This window comes from Penicillium nucicola, assembly GCF_028828085.1.
Source record: "Penicillium nucicola strain IBT 29836 chromosome Unknown utg000014l, whole genome shotgun sequence".
Lineage (NCBI taxonomy): Eukaryota > Fungi > Ascomycota > Eurotiomycetes > Eurotiales > Aspergillaceae > Penicillium > Penicillium nucicola.
Genome location: NW_026643138.1, coordinates 191040 through 211130, shown reverse-complemented (window position 1 = coordinate 211130; position 20091 = coordinate 191040). Strand labels below are relative to the sequence as shown.

Sequence of the window (20091 nt, the reverse complement as noted above, 5' to 3'; positions counted from 1 at the left end):
GTGGTTAGCGTATGTCGCTTTTGTAACTCTCCGAATGTCTTTACCGCCACCTGGAGCCGGGATATGATCGGTCCAAATTGGAGCCGAGCGTAGACTGGCTATTTAGTGTACCATGATCACACTACTGCAAAGGAATTGAGAATGAACAGGGGAATACGATATGAAATGGATTGAAGTACTTTGACTGCGGCAATCCATGGTTCGGAGGGTTTCCAGCGGTTTGATTGGCTGAACGTCAAGTAAGGTTTGGGGCGGACGCTAGTCTTAATCAGGCTCATCTAAACCCATTTGGGTCTGGGGTTGGCTTGTCATGTTCCCATACATATCTAGAGTACTGCGTTCTAATACCAGCAGGAATCGGAAGAAGGTCCCTTCAAATGATTAGGAAGTATTTCGGGTATATGCTAATACACAATACTAGTAGTGGACTCTTAAGCCTGCTCTCGAGCAAGTCCTTCTGGATCCTAATTGGAAAGGAGTGCTCTGCTCTCCTCTAAGGTCTTCACGCAGCTTGCCACATTTGGTAGGACAGTATAGAAAGCGGTGAGGAAGTTAGGCTTGGATACAGTAATTCACCGGTCCGCCGTATACACGACCCATAGCTCCAGGGCTACCAATCTGAGGCTCATTCTTTGTATGCCAGCATCTCTCGAGCGTCGTCTTGTACACGTGCGAATCTTTCGTTCATGGTCAGTGCTGGATTAAAAATAGTGTGAGGGAGGAACATACTCCAAGAGCAGGCGAAACATGTAGACTTCCATGTCTTCCTTCCTGAGAGCCTTTTTCGCCCAGGATCTCCCATTTGCAGCTATATTTTGTGCAATCACCTGGCCATGGGGATCATATTCAAAGTATCGGATTAGTTCTGGAACCTCGCGCACATCTTTGTTAAGGGGCACGAAATGGACCCATGGGACCAAAATCTCTTGATGCCATTCACGAAAGACTGATAATTTCATAGGTAAACTCTTGCTCCGTAAGAAAGCATAGAATCTTCCACTATAGGCCCAACCGTCCATGTCCAACAAGTAGCGATGCCGCCATGCTTCTTTCGGCCATTCAAAAGTACCTGGCTCCCCAAAGAATTCCAATTGGGATTTGCAGTCATCTTCGCAGTAATCGATTTCCGTAAACTTAATGTTGAGCTGTTCCCGAAAACTTTCTGGGTGGATCTGCTCAAGATCTCCAGCGTTGCTTCCAAAGTCACGACACGATGACGTCGCTGAGTTTGAGTCACGTTTGAAGGTATATTGCGGTGCAATGGGATGCGTCAAATTCCCAACAACCTGCTGTCGCAACAGACTGCGCCAGGAGTCTTCATCTGAGTGAGCACCACTATTGCCTCCTCTCCAGTATAGCTGGGCTCTCTTGTCTTTCCATTCGGGGTCAACATCCTCTTCATAGGACATTTTATCCTTATAGTACCACATTGATGGCATTGGAATATCTTGGAAAGATGAGGGCGCTGACGCAGAGAATACAGGAGTAATCTCATTCGAAAGCTTCAAAATATGCGGTCTCTTGAAGAGGCCGAGACGATTTCGCAGCGAGGGATTCTTACATACATCGCTGAACGCGGTGAGGTTGTATAGAAAGCCCAGAGGCTCAATTTCATACGAAGCTGTGTCATCCTGAGCGGTCCCGTCAATGTCTCTCGCGGGAGTATCTGCGGGACAGGACATGGTCGAATGACCCCAGTTCTCTTGCAGCGTCAGGTCATTGTATCGAGTCGTCGAAATTGGTGTCACCCATTCGGATACATATTTCCGCTTCGAAAAGATGCCTCTTGGCGAGGTCATGCGAGCCAGTCGATCCTGAGCTTCTCGACCAACAGAGATCATCCGACTCAGTTCTTCATGAGGAACAACAACACGTGGCTCATCATGCACATTAAATGCCAAATCCATATCAGGTAACCATTGCGCAAACTGATCAATGATCGTCTTCATTCCATCTCGCTGGTATCGTTCACCAAAGACGGTGTAAATGGGCTTGCCGGCTCGTATGGACCAACCCATCAACATGTTATCCTTATATCCAAGGTCCTGTCTTGTCCTTTCGCGGATCACACTTGGAGAAACGCCCCAAAATGGTAATAGGGCGCGATTGATTATGTCGAATTCATCTATCAGGACCGTTCCTCGATCCGTGGCAAATTTGTACCATAAATCGAAATGAGGTGGTGGTGGCATATTGTATCGACGCTTGTATTCCGCAACGGCCGCATTGAATGATTTTGATTGTCGGTTCAGAGTCGATTCAAATGATTTTTGGGCATTCCTTGTGAGTCGTAAGACTGGATGAGGACAAAGTGCTTCATTCGGCGTGGCTAGAATCGGCAGAGTAAAAAACAAAATGATGGCTGTGATTGATATTGCTGCGAGAGCAAGTCTGCATGCTCTTTGCCTACGGCGGGAGTGATAGTCCGCTATATTCCCTTTTCCGTGGCTGATCAGATCGTACTTCTCTTCTTGCCATGCTAGACTGAGGGTGCCAAGCTATGGAATTGATTAGCAATTGCTGTATCATGAGAATACGGAAACTGGACTGCTCACTAGCCATCGTCTGATTCGGCGTAAATTCGACAGGATCATCTTGACGATACTGTCGAGAATTCAACCCCAGGTCACGGTACATGCAGCAGGGGCGACATTGAATCAATATTCCTATTATCCGGTACGAAGAGCAGTGCTGAATGTCCGGAATGATATTCGAATTGAAGAGGGATTGGAACAGCGCTGGACCCTTGCATGAGAGACCCTAGACGACAGGCCAAGACCACTACGTCACTTGTGGCAGACATGCGGATCATGTCCCATTTAGGCAACTTGGTTTCTAACTCATATAAGTTATCGCTAGAGGACGTCGTATTTGAGAAGGCCAGAAGGTGGAAGTGTTTGTCATGATACGGAAGGGGAACGGAAGTTGAGTGGCGAATGTTCCAAGGACTCTAGAGGCCTCTGATGGCCGGAGCCACATCACCTTTTCAATTATTCCTTTAACTTATAGCTCTACGAAAAGATGTTTTTGATATAATGTTGATTATGGCCTTTTGAAACTGGAAAGACGTATTGTAAAAATGTAACCAGTCAATCTGGTCGTATTTGCAGTAAAAAGAAAATCCCAAAGCGCCTGTAATGCAGTATCAGAGGTAAGCTGTGAGGTACGACCTCCTTGTCAGCCAAACAACTCTTGTTGAATGCGCCAGGGTATCCCATCGATCAATTAGAAATTCACAAGAAAAGAAAAGAATGCGGGAATTGCACAGGTAAACACCCCGTGCTCTCCACAAAAAGTGTAGTAAACAAAATAGAAGAGACATGAACAGACTTTAAGAAGCCCGGAAATCGTACATGCGAACTTGGTAGTCATCGCCACCGGTGATGAAGCGACTGTCACTGAGACCAATGCAGTTCACAGCAGCGCTGTGTCCCTCAAAGGTATCCTGACAGGTGGGAACACGAGGATCCCAGATCTTCACCATGCGATCCATGCCACCGGATGCAATCCGCAGAGTATCAGCCGAGAGAGCCCAGATACCCTCCAGGTGACCAAAGAAGGTACGGAGACATCTTCCAGTGCTGGTTTCCCACAAGCGGATGGTGGCATCCACACCGCTTGTGATGATGTAGCGAGGGGGCTCCAGACGGCTCTCTTCTTGATCGAAAGAGGAACCGAATGAAGAAGGCTGGGCAGAGAGAGACTTGGCCTCGAGAATAGGGGAGAGGAGGTTAACGGCATCGCCGTTTTGAGAAGAGGTGCTAACGTGATCATTTTCACAGTCGGCGAGGTGGCTTTCTAGCTCAATTTCGCGAGGCAAAGCGATGACTTGCTGGACGGCTCCGATGTGGTTGTGGAACAGTCGGATGCAAGTCTTGGTGTCCAAGTCCCATAGGCGAGCTGCACCGTCGTCACAGGCAGTCAATACCGTGCGTGAAGGAGTGTCGATCTTCACCGCGTTGACTCCCTCTGGGTGAGGAAGCACAAAAGTGGACTTGTCCTTGAAGTTCCAGATCTTGACGGTGCGGTCGACAGAGGCGGAAGCCAGAAGAGTGGAATCAAAGTGCAGGGCGATGACTGCCTCAGTATGACCATTGTACTTGGAGATACATTCACCCGTGCGCCAATTCCACACCCTGATGCTGCGATCCAAGCTACCAGTGATAAGCTTGGTGTCGTCAAACTGGAGACAACGCACTCCAGCAGTGTGACCTCGGAGTGTTCGCAATTCTTCGCCGGTTTCGGTGTCCCAAATCTTGACAGTGGCATCGTAGGAACCAGTCATCAAAATGTTGTCTTCAAATTGCAGACACATGACACTGTCTCGGTGGCCCTTAAACACTTTGATTGAGCAACGCTTGTGCTTCCAGTTCATGCCAACCACGAAGCGGTCACGATAGACATCCTTCCACGGACGGTATCGAGTCTTGAAATAGCCTTCGTCTTCTTCGAGAACTTGTCCGGGGGACGCACAGTGACGCTTTGTCAGCGCAGCACTTTGATCATCCAATTCGATCTTTCGTTTGCCACCGACTGGGGTGTCGACTGATGAGCAAGACTCATTGATGGTGTTCTCGGCCGATGCTCCAGTAGGCTGGTTATGTCCCCAATTGGTCGCACGGAGCTCGATCTCACGCTTTGCTTCGCGCAAACGCTTACGATCCAGAAGAGGAAGACCCCAGCCACACTTGTTGCATTTACGGCGGATGTGCTGCTCACACATCCTGTGCCACACCACGTCGTCATCGGCCAAGGCTCTCCATCGATGAGACACTTGAGCTGCCCGGCAAAGGGACGCGGTGTCAAGGTATCGAAGAATTTTGAACGACAGTTCTGGGGGTAGGGCTCCAAGGAAATCGATTCGAATCAGCTCGCGGACGCTGGCAGAAATATAAGATAATTGGGGGAAGCAGCACTGGGCCAGGATTCCCTGGAGCATGAGAGTACGCTGCTTGGCTGGAGCAGCGGAGAACAAGGACCAAACATGAGCGATGCCTTGTTGGTCACTTTGGGGGAGTGTGTCGAGATCACTTTGTAGCCGAGTCATTGACTGCTCATCGGCTTGGCGTCTGCATTTCGAATCTGGTTGGTGACGGTAGCAGTAACTAGCGTTCACCGGGCGATGCTCCGCAGCAGCGTTGATCTCGGAGCGCAAAGGTGCATATTGCCTCGGCTGGTACTTTGTCAAGAATGACGCAACATTCTGTCTTGCTCGTTCCTCCAATGTCTGTGCCTCAGAGTCTTTGTGGGGCGAAGAGCGGTTGGACACGGCCATTGCACTTGGGCCTCCGGGGGTGGAAGGAGTCAAGTTTTGGTGCGCAACTTGTGTTTCCGGAGTGCTAGACATGGTGGCAGATCAGATATGAGGTTTGAGAGGGGGAAGCCGTTTCCAGGGAGGGTGACGGTGGTCGCTCTTGTTGTCCAGCGATACGGACAAGGGTGGCTTGGACGAGTTGGTCGAAGATCTTCCCGAAATAATAGGATTCGGATGTAATAGTGGCGATATCACAAAGAGATCTTCCTGTGCAATATCTCAGGAAGTCCGGGGGGGGGGGTAAGTACTCGGAGGATATATGAGTACCCTGAGGATACCCGTGGGAATACTCAGAGGAAGGTATGAATGACACAAACGCAAGACAAGAAGGAAAAGATGCTCGAGTTCCGGGGATGCCAGGAGACTTTTAAACAGAACGATTGCACAATCGTTCAGACTGTCGCAATCCGTCGCATCGGGTTTAGTTCGCATCCGATGGAGAGGAATTGCGTGACTTGAGGCGAATACGTGCTCAGGGCGGTGAGTCACGTGGGAGTCTCCATTCCCACTTCCCACCGCGCTTTCTCTTTCTCTGATTCGCGAATGTGTCAAAACTGGGGCCTCCGCGAGGCTTCACACCGCTAATTCCGGGTTGAAGCTACTGTACTGTATCCTCCCCCAGACCCAGATCCCCCCACCTGGTAAGACACCTCGCTCTTCCCAGCGTTGTCTTTGTTTGGTGGAGAACGAGCTTATCGGGGCAATCCCTGCACTCCGGGGCTCCCGTCTTTGGTCTCCTCTATATCAGTTTGGATCTATCGGGCCAGGCCCTAAAATATGGTCTAGGCTTTCAACTGATAGTTAACGCTGGATCCCAGATCCCTTCTCTTGTAGCTTCCTCAGGGGGTTCTTTCCTGAGAGCTGTGTCTCGAGCTCTGCGCATCCGGATATCACCTCATCGTCGCTATTGTTACCAAAATGTCGTCATCCGAGTCATCCGCATCATCGATTCCTCCCCCAGACGAGAAGTCGGTGCCACAGGTTGATAATCTTATCTCCTATCTGTTGGGAGCCAAGCGGTCGCTCTCGTCGATTAACCATGTGTGGCGGGCCAACGAAATTGTGACCGAGTCCCGTTCAGCGTTGGAGGAGAGCGTCATTGTATGCTCCCGGGCAGGGTTTCTACGCCGAGGCCTGAATAATCAGCTGCGGCTGCTATACGACGTCCGCACCGAAGTGGAGGAAATTTCATACCGAGGTCGTGACGAGTTCTCGGCTGCCTTGAGAAATCTGGATGCAGCTGATGCTCGTCTCAAAGATACCCTGGATCTACTGCGTGGGACAACTGTCCATCCTTCATTCCGGCCCGAGGATGAAGCTCAGACGACTCTCCACGACTTTGTTGATGAACGAGGAGTGGCAGAGCTGCATGCGTCCTTGAAAGACTCCATAGACCGTACTAACACAGCACGAGCAGAATTGGACACATCCAATCGGGAGTTTGATGACGAGCTTCAAGCCACCAGGCAGTCACTTCGCCATTACCACTCAGCCACGAAATTGGCCTCATCCCGTGTTTCAATCTCGTCATCGTCTTCCTCTGCGTCGGATTCTGGGTTACTCACCCTGTCGTCGATGCCTGGTCAGATCCAGTCATTGGAGGCCAACGCCCAAGAAATGGCCGGCCTCCTTGAATCATTGGTTCGTCATTTTGACCTCTGTGTCACTGCAGTGAAACATACCGATGGCGGAGGAGCAGTCGCACGATCTATCACAGGGGATATGCCCCCGGGTGTGGACCGCAGCACCGACGGGATGCCAAATATCGGGGCGGAAATCAATGCCAATTTAAATGCCCCCCTGGATCCAATGACGGATGCTGAATACCAGGAGATGGTCACAGTCATTATCAAGGATGCCCCTGAGGCAGATGATGTGGTAATGGAAATTCAAGATCGTATCGCCGAGATGGAATCCATCTTCGAGCAGGTACAAGCACAGCGAGATGTCCTGTGGGCTATCTCCAAGGCTACCGTTGAAGTGAACACCCATCTTTCTTCCCTGGCCTGCTCTCGTCTGCCTCGTTACATCTCTCAGGCACACAATTTCACCAGAGTATGGCATGAGGAAAATGACCGAATTAACAGTGGTCTTGCAGAACTTTCTGATCTACAATCTCTCTATGATGGCTTTCTCAATGCCTATGATAACCTTTTGCTCGAGGTAGCCCGTCGAAGACATGTTCGCCTAAGGGTGGAAAAGGTCCTCCGAGACACCCGGCACAAGCTGAACCAACTCCACGACGAAGACGCTTCCGCTCGAGATGCTTTCCGTGTCGATCAGGGTGATTTTCTCCCTTCGGACATCTGGCCTGGTGTTGGGCTAGCGCCCATGCAGGTGCAGTTCCTTCGCTTACCAGGGGGTCACATTGATGGTTACCCTGCTCCAGAGGACACCACGGAGCAATCAAGTGCTCATGAGTTGGCCGTGGCTCCCAAAATAGGAGAGCCAGATTTCAGTGCCGAGGGGGAGCATATCCCAACCCTTCCGAAAGATCTTATTGAACAGGCATACGCACGGGTCAAATCACGACATAAGAGCGTTGCGTAAACCCACGCAATCCACAATAGCTCCAATATACCCATCTCATCTACTGCTAATTACCGCTTTTTTCCCAGCACAATTCAGCGACACATCATTTTCCCGGCGTCTTCATTTCAATCTCCTGCCATCTATGCACACACGTTATGTATTTACGGTGGAATCTGGAGCTCAAGCTTGCTGTATGCTTCATTTAGCTACTATATCAAAATAACGATGCGAGCTGGACTTGCAATGTGACCTAGATGATGAAAACCCAATAGGTCCGACCTGCCTTTCTTTCTTTCAATTTCCTGTTCAATCCAATCGATGCTTCAGATGCATACTCTTCGAAGATGTAAGCACTGTGTATCTTGGTTTTTACACAAGATTGGAAGACAGTTGGTTTGGAATGACTTTCAAAGAGAGCTCTGATGTGTCATTGTCCAGTTCAGCTTGCGGGTGATATACATAGGAGACAAAAAGAAGTCTGTCATCCACGTTTAGATTTTGTGTTCGTAGATGTTTCGCCATAAAGTATATTTTTGTGTAGCAGATATATATGCTGTCCCATTTTATGTGTTATAGACCAAGGTATCAAATGCCCAATGCTCCATCCATATATGCATTTCATCATCAAATCATGCCAAGCAGTTACTCACACAAAGTGAAATCGCAACGTGCACATGCAAAGAAAGATAAAGGAAGCCGCGCGCTTATTTCTTCTTTCGGGAGGAGGAAGAGACAAGACGCTTCTTCATATGCTTGGGCATCTTGTTCGCTCGCTGCTCACGCTTCTCCTCCTTGACCTTTGCCTTGTGGTCGCGCTTGCAGTCTTTGTCTTCAAAACGCTTACCCCGCGGCGCTTTCTTTGCGAAGGGATCGTTCTCATCGTCCTCTGAATCAGATCCTGAGACCGAAACTCCGCCACTGGCATCAGAAGCGTCATCTTCCACAACCTCGGTCTTCTTCTTGCCACCGGCCAGGAGATCACCGTAAATAAGATCAGCACCTTGACCGTCCCGAATACGCTCGGCATCACGCTCCACGTCGTACACCTGCTCTAGCGTTTGGGGAATGTATTGCTGACGGAAGACAGCGGTATCGACATCCTCAGCCTCCTGCTGTTCCTCGTCACCCTCCTCGCGGGCAACGAGAAGCTTCTCAATGGCAGCGTCCATCTCCTCGCTTCCACCGGCGATCTCAGTCGGGCCATCGGGGGAGATGATGAACTGGAAGACAGTACGCTCGGGCAGTGTGAGAACATTCTTCCTGCGGAAGAAGTCGCTGACGTTCTTGATATCCATACGCAGGAATTCCAGACTGCGGGGGTGGTCGTGCTCAACACTCTGACTGACATCAATGATGTAAAGGCGCTCCTTGTGGTAAAGAATGTTGTACTCGCTCAAATCGGCGTGAACCAGACGACAAGTCTGATACATAACACGCATGTATCCCAACAATTCCATGTACAATGCGCGCCAGCGAGTTTCAGGATCGGGAATGTTGAAGTCCACGTCCTTCAGGCGGGGTGCACCCAGACCCTTGGAGCTACCAATGAAGCCCATCACAAGCACGTGGAGACGAAGGTAGATTGGCTCGGGACAGGGGATACCGGTAGCGTAGATTCTGCGCAAGTTACGCATTTCCTTCTCGGCCCAGAGCTTGACCATAGCGCGGTTGTTGCTCTTGTTGTATCCCTGACGGAAGCGGAACTCGCCAGTCACATACTTATCACGGTCCTTGAAGACCAAAATACTTGTCTTGTAGACCTTGATTGCACGGTGTAGCGGGGTAGCATTCTCGTCTTCTTCGGGGATGGACATGGCGTGATAGACGTTGGCTTCCTTTCCGGTAGACAGACATCCGTGGATCTCGGAGACAAGGCCCCGGTTGATCATCTGTAGCAAGAGCATTCGTGTGCGAGGATCCAACACTTGTTCCGAGGTGGCTCGGTCAGCTTTATCTCCGCCCTTCTCAGCCTTGCCTGAGATACCAGCCTGTTGATCATCGAGCTTGATCTTGCCAGCGTGACGAGTAAGCGACTTGACCTGGTCATCGATGGAGGCAGAGGTGTTGACGGTAGGCTTCTGGGTGTTCGTCTTCGGATAGGTCCATTTCGGGACATTCGAGTCGGCAGCGAGATCGTTGATTTTGCGCTGGCGGTTGTAGGCCTTGGTAAGATCGGAGTTATCGGAAGAGAGAATGTCCTCGCGATCCAACTCCTCCTCGAAAATATCCTCATAATCCTCGTCATACTCATCGTCCTGCTCATCGGGCAGATCTTGCCCCGCCGCAGCGGAGTCTGCGTTATCGGGGTTCATGTAGCCTTCGTTGGGCACATAGGTGTGGGATGGCGCAAGGCCATCAGCAAGGCCAGTAGCCTGGGCGGTAGTCTCGTTTGAAGCCATTCTGGAACTTCAATGTCGAGAAAGCAGAGATGTGCGTTCATCCGTCCCCAAGGTTTTTTTTTTCTGTGGCCCAAATTTGGTTGACCGCCCGGCAGAACCCCGCGCCCAACGAGACGCGCGGATTTCGTTCCTCGCGTAGTCTTCCTTGCCCGTCGCAACACACGCATTATCGCCTCGGTCTTTCTGTTTTCTTTGCCAGGCTACCTGTGGCGCTGAAACTTCAGCGCTCACTTCTACTTCCAGATATTCGCGCCAGTCGCGTTATGCCTTGGGCGTTCTAGGTGATCATCGCGTCGCGCGTAACCTTACACGATGTATGTCAAGCAGATCATCATTCAGGGCTTCAAGAGGTATGTTGGCCAAATTACCATCTTTCATGGCTTGATGAGCTTGTCCTAACGGGTAATTACCTTTAGCTACAAGGACCAAACGGTCATTGAGCCATTTTCCCCCAAACACAATGTTATCGTCGGCCGCAATGGTTCTGGCAAAAGTAACTTCTTCGCCGCTATTCGATTCGTTCTGAGTGATGCCTACACTCACCTCGGCAGAGAGGAGCGCCAAGCTTTGTTGCACGTATGTAGCCCGCCCATTTTCATACCTCAAGCTATACTTACCCCATACAGGAAGGTTCTGGCTCTGCTGTGATGTCCGCTTACGTCGAGATTATCTTCGACAATTCGGACGACCGATTCCCCACTGGCAAACCCGAGGTCGTACTGCGCCGTACCATCGGTATCAAGAAGGATGAATACACACTCGACCGCAAGAATGCCACCAAGAACGATGTTATGAACCTCCTCGAGTCGGCCGGTTTCTCTCGATCTAACCCTTACTATATCGTTCCCCAAGGCCGAGTCACCGCATTGACGAATATGAAGGACTCCGAGCGATTAGTTCTGTTGAAGGAAGTGGCTGGCACACAAGTTTACGAGGCTCGCCGGTCGGAGTCGTTGAAGATCATGCACGAGACCAACAGTAAACGCACCAAGATTGACGAACTTCTCGACTATATTAACGAGCGACTTGCCGAACTTGAAGAAGAAAAGGATGAGCTCCGAAGTTATCAAGAAAAAGACAAGGAGCGCCGTTGCTTGGAATATACCATCTACTCGCTTGAGCAACAAGAAATCGGCAAGGTTCTCAATGAGATTGAAGAACGACGACAGAACGGCGTGGAAGATGCAGATAACAACCGCGATCAATTCATCGATGGCGAGAAGGCCATGGCTCGAATTGACGCCGAGATCGCGGAATGCCGACAGCAGATTGAGTTTTTGAAAGTTGATAAGGCTCAACTGGAAGACGAACGCCGTGAGGCCTCCAAAACTCTGGCTCAAAATGAACTGCAGGCCAAGTCTCTCTCTGACAACCAGGCTGCCGCTCAAGCTCTGAAGTCCCGTTATGACGCCGATCTTACTTCTGTTCAAAACGCCATCAATGAGCGCGAAGCTGAACACCGGGAAATTCTTCCTCGCTTCAATGCCTTGAAAGACCAAGAAGACACCGTGAAGTCACAGTTGACAGATGCCGAAACCTCGCGCCAACGTCTGTACGCGAAGCAAGGCCGGAACTCACGCTTCAAAAACAAGTCCGAGCGCGACAAGTGGTTAAATATGGAAGTCAGAGAGAGTAACAACTCTGTCAAGACTGTCCAAAATGTTGTGGCTCAGACCAAAGAAGACATCCAAGAATTGGAGGCTGAAATTGCTCGCCTGGAACCAGAGACCGAACTTTTGCGCCAGCAGATTGATGGGCGAGGGGATACAATGCACAACGTTGACCAACAAGTTCAAGATGCCAAGGATGAGAGAGATCGACTCATGGATCAGAGAAAGGAACTATGGAGAGAAGAGGCAAAGCTTGACTCTGTGCTTTCCAACGCATCTCAGGAAGTTGACCGTGCTGAGCGTAACCTCTCATCCATGATGGATAATAACACCAGTCGTGGCACAGCTGCAGTGCGCCGAATCAAGCGCCAGTATGACCTCGAAGGTGTTTATGGTACCCTTGCGGAGCTATTCGATGTCAGCGACAGATACCGAACCGCCGTTGAAGTGACTGCAGGACAGAGTTTGTTCCACTACGTTGTCGACACCGATGAAACTGCCACAAAAGTTCTCGAGATTCTACAAAAGAGAAGAAGGCTGGTCGCGTGACATTCATGCCCTTAAACCGACTTCGCTCGAGGCCTTTGAATATGCCTCGCGCCAGTGACACAATCCCCATGATTGAAAAACTGCAGTATGACCCTGCATATGAGCGAGCCTTCCAGCACGTATTTGGCAAAACCATTATTTGCCCCAACCTACAGGTTGCGTCGCAGTACGCTCGAAGTCACGGCGTGAACGCTATCACCCCAGAGGGTGATCGATCCGACAAACGCGGTGCTCTGACTGGTGGATATCACGATTCACGCCAGTCCCGTCTGGATGCTGTCAAGGGTCTAGGAAAGTGGCGGGATGAGTATGAAAGCAAGAGAAATCGCGGCACTGAGATTCGGAAGGAGTTGGAGCAGCTCGACCAGATGATCACCAAGGCCGTTGGTGAACTACAGAAGCTCGAGCAAGAGAGACACAACGTCCAAAACCGCAGTGGACCGCTCCGAAAAGAGTTGCGTGGCAAGCGTGACCAACTACAGAAAACGAATGATACCCTTGACGCCAAGCGCCGCGCCCTTCGCAATGTGGAATCCAACCTCGCGGCTTTGAACGACCAAGTGAGCGCCTTCGAAGCAGAGTTGTCGTCACCTTTCCAGAAAGCCCTCACCAGCGAGGAAGAAGCCCGACTTGAGACTCTGAGCAGCACAGTACAGGACCTTCGTCGTCAATACCAAGAATTGTCGAGCCAGCGCAATGAGCTCGAGGCCCGTAAATCCGTGCTTGAAGTTGAACTTCGGGAGAACCTCAACCCTCGCCTCGATCAACTCCTCAACAGAGACGTTGATATTGCCGATGAGGAAGTTCAGGGTAACTTGAAAGAGGTACAGCGGGAGGTGAAGCGTCTTACACAGGCACTGGAGAAACTCAACACACGACTCAAACAAGTGGATACCTCCATTGAGGAGGGCAACACTCGTGTTGTTGAACTTGAACAGCGCAATGCCGAGACCCGCCGTGAGATTGAAGATCTCGCTCGATCCATCGAAAAGCACCAGCGACGCATGGAGAAGAGTATGCAGAAGAAGGCAGCACTTACCAAGCAAGGCGCCGAGTGCGCAGCCAATATTCGTGCCCTAGGTGTACTTCCCGACGAAGCCTTCACTAAATACCAACACACCGACTCCAACATCGTCGTGAAGAAACTCCACAAGACCAACGAGGCTCTTAAGAAATACTCTCATGTCAACAAGAAGGCGTTTGAGCAGTACAACAGCTTCACCAAGCAGCGTGAGACACTAACCTCGCGTCGTTCCGAGCTGGACGCGTCGCAAAACTCTATCGATGATCTTATCTCCGTGCTTGACCAGCGCAAGGACGAGGCCATTGAACGTACCTTTAAACAGGTCTCTCGCGAGTTCCACAATGTGTTTGAGAAGCTGGTTCCCGCTGGCCGTGGCCGCCTCATTATCCAGCGTAAGACGGACCACAATACCCGACCAGAGGATGGTGTTGAGTCCGATGACGAGGAAGCCCGCCAGAGTGTGGAGAACTATGTTGGGGTTGGCATTAGCGTCAGCTTTAACAGCAAGCACGATGATCAGCAGCGTATCCAGCAGCTCAGTGGTGGACAGAAGAGTAAGTTATTCCATCTGACTAGTCTTGTTTCATATCTAACCATCCTATAGGTCTTTGCGCTCTCGCCCTCGTCTTCGCTATCCAGGCCTGTGATCCCGCACCATTCTACCTCTTCGACGAGATTGACGCCAACCTGGATGCCCAGTACCGAACCGCCGTCGCCCAGATGCTCAAGTCGATTTCGGATTCCACAAACGGACAATTCATCTGCACAACCTTCCGTCCTGAGATGCTGCACGTCGCTGAGAAGTGCTACGGAGTCAGCTTCCGACAGAAGGCCAGTACGATTGATGTGGTATCCCGCGAGGAGGCCCTCAAGTTCGTGGAGGAACAGAAGTCGTGAGGATATTTATCCCTTAACTTTGCTTGTATATGTAATCCTTTGCTTCGGTGGATGGGCTGGCGCATGATACCGGACTTCTTTCCATGTGATTTCTTTCTTTCTCGCTATCGTGATCTCTTTCAAATGTATTGCGTAGGGTGTATGGTATGTTATAGTTCTCATTCGCTCATGCAATCCTCTCCATGCACATCTCCCCGGATTCCTCATGCTTCTCCCGACCATTCCAACAGGATATCCTCGGGCACATCTCGAACTAGGATGTGAACGTGTTCCAACGCCCTGACACTCTGCAAGCCCACCCAATTCTTAAACCACAACACGTGTGATGCCGCATCCGAGGCAATTCTCGGATCCCGAGCCAATCGATCAACAAAAGTGCGCCTCACAAACGTGTCGATCAACAACCTTGACTCCTCCGTCAGATGGCCCTCCCCGGATTTGACCGGAATGGGCGTGCGCAACCACACAACCAAATGCGAAATGCCGGGCGTCAACCCGTACGGCCAGTCATTGCGGAGAATCTTGTAGTCCTCGGGATCGGCAAAGGGTCGCGGGTTCTTGAAGGCAAAGGGCCGTTGCATAGCCAGATCGGCAGTCTCCAACGGCATTTGCCACTGGAGTCGCTGTTGGCAAATGTAATTCATGATAGACCCATATTGGGCTTTGGTGTCTGCACTCCACGCTAGATATCGGCGTAGGTCGGAAGGCTTCCGCTTGAGGGCGCCGAGATCATTCCGGGCTATGGGGGAATTATATACATGGACCAATGGAAAATCAGAGGAGACGTAGACCTACCGATGATATCTTGAAGATCTTCCCAGTCGTGGTCGACGAATTCCTCGTCGGTCATGGCCAAGAGTTGGCGATCCAACGCGGTGAGATTGAACGCAGGCATCATAGAACCACAGACGCCGGATTCACAGTCATGAACTAAACCCTCAGCCTGACTCCAATCACGATGCCCAATAGCCCTCACTCTTGAGTCCAACAAGAAAAACAATCCGCGGGGTAAACTCGAAAGGGTATTGAAATCCGTTGGGGTTCCGCTCTCCGCTCTCCGCTTCTGACTTTCTACTCTTCTTTCTTTCTTTCCTTCTTTCTTCTTCACCTTCTGCAGTTTCACCATGAGGTAAGTTGTTTGGGGATTCTGGTCGCTGTCTGGTCCTGTCTGTTCCTGTCTAATCTCGGGTTGATTCTCAGTCTCGCCACTATCGGAACGGCCCTCGCGCCCTCCATCCTGCTCGTCGCAGGTGTTTACGCCGTCAAGCCCGAATTCGTCACCTATGCTGTCGCGGCGGCGGCTGTTCTTTCGGCCTTTTTGGCCCTCAGGACCTGTTTGTGACCCGTCAGCGAATGTTCGAGGAATTGAGCTAATCCCGTGTAGCGGCCCCTCGGAAGGTCCTGAATCCCACCGAGTTCCAGGACTTTGTTCTCAAGGAGAAGAATGACATCTCCCACAATGTCTGCATCTACCGTTTCGCCCTCCCCCGTCCTACCGATATCCTCGGTCTCCCCATCGGCCAGCACATCTCCCTCGCCGCGACCATCGCCGGTCAGCCCAAGGAAGTCGTCCGCTCCTACACCCCCATCTCGTCCGACAACGAGGCGGGTTACTTCGACCTGCTGGTCAAGGCCTACCCCCAGGGTAACATCTCCAAGTACCTGACCGACCTCAAGGTCGGCGACACCATGAAGGTCCGCGGTCCCAAGGGCGCCATGGTCTACACCCCCAACATGTGCCGCCACATTGGTATGATCGCCGGAGGAACTGGTATCACCCCCATGCTCCAAGTCATCGAGGCCATCATTCGTAACCGCCCCCGCAACGGTGGAACCGACACCACCAAGGTCGACCTCATCTTCGCCAACGTCAACCCCGACGACATCCTGCTCAAGGAAAAGCTCGAGAAGCTGACCAAGGAAGACGATGGATTCCGCGTCTACTACGTTCTGAACAACCCTCCCGAGGGCTGGACCGGTGGTGTCGGCTTCGTCACCCCCGATATGATCAAGGTATGCTGTGCACCCGGGTTGTGTCACTGTAACCGTACTAATTAGATTTCAGGAGCGCCTCCCCGCCCCCGCTGCCGATGTCAAGATCCTCCTTTGCGGTCCTCCTCCCATGGTCAGCGCCATGAAGAAGTCCACCGAGGCTCTTGGATACACCAAGGCCCGCCCTGTCAGCAAGCTCGAGGACCAGGTCTTCTGCTTCTAGGGTGATCAATCAAAAAGAAATACGACTCTCAAAGTGCTACTGCTTTTGGTGTGAGTTGAATACAGGAAGGGTGAGCTGCGGAGCAGCTCATTGGTGTATATCTGTGTGGAATAGTTTGTAGAGGTGGCTAGAGACCCCAGCGAGGCGATAAAGGATGTCTCCTAGAATATGTCCGATTTATTTATCCAGGTATGATTCTATATCTCTATCCAATATCATTGACTGTACAAATTCTCCTTTACCGGTCGTCTCGATGCGCAGAAAGCCGCTGTAACGTATGCCACGCCACGCCACGTGCCATGCTTGCCCTGGACGTGGCGCTCAGTACTTGAGAGTAGATCAATGCTGACATTGATCTATCAGCATTCCAACTTATTGCTCTCCTTGATTGACATCTTCGGAGTGTATGCCGTTAAATCCAGGAAATCAACGGGAATCTACTTCTAATGGGACGAGGGCTGAGCTTCTCGGCAATCTCGGATCTACAATTCGGCGTACGGAGAATGAATCAGTGAGCAAATCTGCGAGAGACAGATAGTTCGGTAGGAAACGCCGAAAGATCCATCGTTTCTAGTTTGGTAGATGACGCATAAGGTTGAATCCTCTAGACGAAGCTCTTTTATTCTTTGAGACTTGTAGGTTCGCTTCGACTGATACTGACATTCCTTGTCTAGAATATGGCTTGACCTAACGTAGTCCCGAGGGGTGATCGAGGTATCCTATAGAGTCGCCTGTCGACAATTCCTAGTTTCGTATTAACATTCTCTAGTCGCACTTGACGGGGAATTGACTTCGATAAGAAGAATCCAAAAAACCAGACGGTTTCCCCCGATCGACTGTTCTCAGTACTGCATTGAAGGGTTCATCTGCTATAACGTGATACCTCAGGCCATACTACAAAACATGTAGTGGGCTTAGCCTGAGGGTAATAAGATTCTTTCATTCTACTTCTGCGCATCTTCATTTGAATAGGACTTAAAGAACCAAGGCTGATCATAATATAGTCCACCGCCCACTTTGACGAATCTTCTTCCCACATACTGTATGACTCGCAATTCCTGGCGATAGGCTGATCTACTGTACGGGGAAGGGGGAGGGTGGGCTTCCTAGGCAATTGGCAAGATGCCCTTGAGAAAGAACGACAGAGGCATACGGTAGTGACTTAGATACTTTTACGGAGTACGGAGCTGTAAAGCATACGTATGTTCTAGACTCAGCCCGATCAATAAGGCTCGCGAGTGTTTGACTCGTTAAAATGAACCAGGCTGAGACACGCGATCGATGTGAATATGCGAGATCCATCCCGAATTTCACCTCATAGACCAATGGGAATGAAAGGGAATTCTTCGATGGATCTAGTGGCTTGGGGCCAAGAATGTTGATAGATCATAAAGCCACGACGACCATTGAACACAAATACTACATTCACCTGCTTGATTGTGACGACTTTTTTACTCTAATGAATAATGATTTGTTCCATTATTTCCCCATCACTAGATCTACACTAGAAATTTGGCTACTCACTGGATACGAGGCTATGCCACGCTAGCACATTGCATCCCTGTCCGCAGGATTAGCGCTAATTTCAGCTCGCTAAGATGCGACTGATGTCGTGCAGGGATTGATCTGGCGCGTGTTTATCCCAGCATAGGGGCTATTGAGTTCCAATCAATTTAAAGAGAGTGTGACATTAAAACGTAAATAGGTATAGTAGAGCAACTAATTCAAGTGCGATTCTGTTCCTTGAAATGAGACATCTCCACCCAGCCCTCCGGATCACCATTATGACTCAAGATAGTATGCGGTGTCTCAGGCTCATCTTCTCCAAATCTCGAAAGCGAGTCGATCGAAGAAGATGGACCGGCCGTTGTAGCAGACATCGGACCACCCTTCCGAGAAGAAATCGAAATAGTAGTCGTGACAATAGGCGGCGCAATAGATTGGTTGCCTCGAGTTGTCGAGCCATAGTTTCCATAGTAATCATATTGCTTATATTGAGGGTGGCTGCGGTTGGCTGTGGATTTGATGAAGTGATGCGTCAATGGGCGGACGAGTGGCCAAACTGGTGGAATTGACATGGTGATGAGAACGATCCATTCTTCCACTTCACCCCAGCAGAAGAGGGTTCCCACGCCGTCTGGTCTGATGTTAGTAAATGTGCCGGCTGAGCATGATATGCTGCGACTTACAAGATGAGTCTTCGCTCATGATGAACTTGGCTGCCCATGTTCTGACGATTGCCGCGGCGCCGGCGAAGACACCGCATCCCATGAGGAAACTCAGACCCCATTTCAGTTTCTTGTCGATACGGAGGGGGACCAGCATTGTGATTGGAATGACTGCAAGGTAGATGTCGGAGATGGCGGCCACGGCACCGACAAAGTAGGTATAATATACACTCTTGCGGTGATCACATTGGCTCTGGAGGGACGGATCCCATAGTGCATTCGGGGGACTGCATTGGAACCAGACCAGAAGGACTTGCGGGATATTGACGAGAATATTCAGAGCTGCGACGACGATAAGGCTGCGACGGATTTTGGGGTCTATAGAACGTGAGGGTGAGCTTTACTAGGGAACTAGTGACGAGGAGGAAGGGATCATATTTACTGCTCTGTGAGTTCATCTCAATCAAGAATGCAGCCACCGCGACCTTGCCGGTCGGAATGGCCATGTTGAAGAAAAAGACCGTGATCCATGTGAATAGAAGGAAGTTGTGTAGTTCGCCGACCTCTTGGACAATCGTGATGTGATTCCCTAGGCCGTGGAGAACCGAAATGATACCGAATATTTGAGTGAGTGTAGTAAATAACTGTCCCCTGTTAATACAGAGACCATGGAGATGGATCAGTGACCATACCCAAGCGACAAGAGACCAGATCAACGCGGTGGTTCCAAACTTGTTCATACGAAGACGAACATAAATCCGCAACACCATGAAAATGGTCGCAACCGTACCCAAAGCAATACCCAAGCGTAAGTCGCTGGGCCCGCGACCACCGTACGCCGGGAAATTCTCATGGAGACCCATGCTCGAAGGAGTGACAAAGGACAGGTAAAGACCGGAATGAGTCCCATTCGCGTACAGCACCAACGCCTATATGTATTCACACCACTACGCACAGTCGGACCCGAGGCTCAAAGCGGAGGCCCCCCGTCCGCGGATCGCGTTCACCTACATACACACCATGCACCGCAATGCACAGACTAAATCCAATTTGTACAAGTGTATAGTGGAGAACGAGAGGGACAGACAGGAACGAAAGGCTTAATTGGCGACTCGCAGGCGGCCTAGTCCGATCAAGTGGGGATTTCAGAGCAAACTTGGTCATGCTACAGTTTACATCCATTGGTTCAGGACGCCACTAGTTTTGTGTTGGACACAGCGGGATGGGCCAATACTTGTAAAAAACCCGGTATATTCGTGGTTTTTGATATTTACCCTCACGGCACCTTTCCGGACATAGTAGACTGCCGACTTGCCGATCGCTGTCATTGTAGGGAACCTGTTCAATAGTGCCTAACCCAACCTCCTTGGGCAACTCGTCTCT

At 50.6% G+C, this 20091-nt stretch overlaps 9 protein-coding genes across 9 annotated transcripts; 4 read left to right on the top strand and 5 right to left on the bottom strand.

Annotated features, from left to right (window-relative positions):
- Window positions 1-625: 625 nt before the first annotated feature.
- Window positions 626-2594, bottom strand: N7511_011432 (uncharacterized protein; the record flags this gene model as incomplete). The annotated part of the gene is made up of 3 exons (XM_057133809.1): window positions 626-677; window positions 730-2498; window positions 2556-2594. The coding sequence occupies 3 exons, from the start codon at window positions 2592-2594 to the stop codon at window positions 626-628; spliced, it is 1860 nt and encodes a 619-aa protein (XP_056978479.1).
- Window positions 2595-3331: 737 nt separating this feature from the next.
- On the bottom strand, window positions 3332-5347 carry N7511_011431 (F-box/WD repeat-containing protein; the record flags this gene model as incomplete). The annotated part of the gene is made up of 1 exon (XM_057133808.1): window positions 3332-5347. The coding sequence occupies one exon, from the start codon at window positions 5345-5347 to the stop codon at window positions 3332-3334; it is 2016 nt and encodes a 671-aa protein (XP_056978478.1).
- An 885-nt stretch (window positions 5348-6232) lies between these two features.
- N7511_011430 (autophagy-related protein 17) lies at window positions 6233-7864 on the top strand (the record flags this gene model as incomplete). Its single annotated transcript, XM_057133807.1, has 1 exon — window positions 6233-7864. The coding sequence occupies one exon, from the start codon at window positions 6233-6235 to the stop codon at window positions 7862-7864; it is 1632 nt and encodes a 543-aa protein (XP_056978477.1).
- A 686-nt stretch (window positions 7865-8550) lies between these two features.
- On the bottom strand, window positions 8551-10245 carry N7511_011429 (serine/threonine-protein kinase RIO1; the record flags this gene model as incomplete). Its single annotated transcript, XM_057133806.1, has 1 exon — window positions 8551-10245. The coding sequence occupies one exon, from the start codon at window positions 10243-10245 to the stop codon at window positions 8551-8553; it is 1695 nt and encodes a 564-aa protein (XP_056978476.1).
- A 312-nt stretch (window positions 10246-10557) lies between these two features.
- N7511_011428 (uncharacterized protein) lies at window positions 10558-12404 on the top strand (the record flags this gene model as incomplete). The annotated part of the gene is made up of 3 exons (XM_057133805.1): window positions 10558-10595; window positions 10662-10821; window positions 10872-12404. 3 exons carry the CDS (start codon window positions 10558-10560, stop codon window positions 12402-12404), a joined length of 1731 nt encoding a protein of 576 aa, XP_056978475.1.
- Window positions 12405-12409: 5 nt separating this feature from the next.
- On the top strand, window positions 12410-14325 carry N7511_011427 (uncharacterized protein; the record flags this gene model as incomplete). The annotated part of the gene is made up of 2 exons (XM_057133804.1): window positions 12410-13982; window positions 14033-14325. The coding sequence occupies 2 exons, from the start codon at window positions 12410-12412 to the stop codon at window positions 14323-14325; spliced, it is 1866 nt and encodes a 621-aa protein (XP_056978474.1).
- A 203-nt stretch (window positions 14326-14528) lies between these two features.
- N7511_011426 (GIG1 family protein) lies at window positions 14529-15220 on the bottom strand (the record flags this gene model as incomplete). The annotated part of the gene is made up of 2 exons (XM_057133803.1): window positions 14529-15064; window positions 15121-15220. 2 exons carry the CDS (start codon window positions 15218-15220, stop codon window positions 14529-14531), a joined length of 636 nt encoding a protein of 211 aa, XP_056978473.1.
- A 229-nt stretch (window positions 15221-15449) lies between these two features.
- On the top strand, window positions 15450-16540 carry N7511_011425 (cytochrome b5 reductase family protein; the record flags this gene model as incomplete). Its single annotated transcript, XM_057133802.1, has 4 exons — window positions 15450-15454; window positions 15526-15659; window positions 15710-16338; window positions 16391-16540. The coding sequence occupies 4 exons, from the start codon at window positions 15450-15452 to the stop codon at window positions 16538-16540; spliced, it is 918 nt and encodes a 305-aa protein (XP_056978472.1).
- Window positions 16541-18264: 1724 nt separating this feature from the next.
- On the bottom strand, window positions 18265-19571 carry N7511_011424 (uncharacterized protein; the record flags this gene model as incomplete). Its single annotated transcript, XM_057133801.1, has 4 exons — window positions 18265-18677; window positions 18730-19086; window positions 19151-19352; window positions 19401-19571. The coding sequence occupies 4 exons, from the start codon at window positions 19569-19571 to the stop codon at window positions 18265-18267; spliced, it is 1143 nt and encodes a 380-aa protein (XP_056978471.1).
- Window positions 19572-20091: the final 520 nt, after the last annotated feature.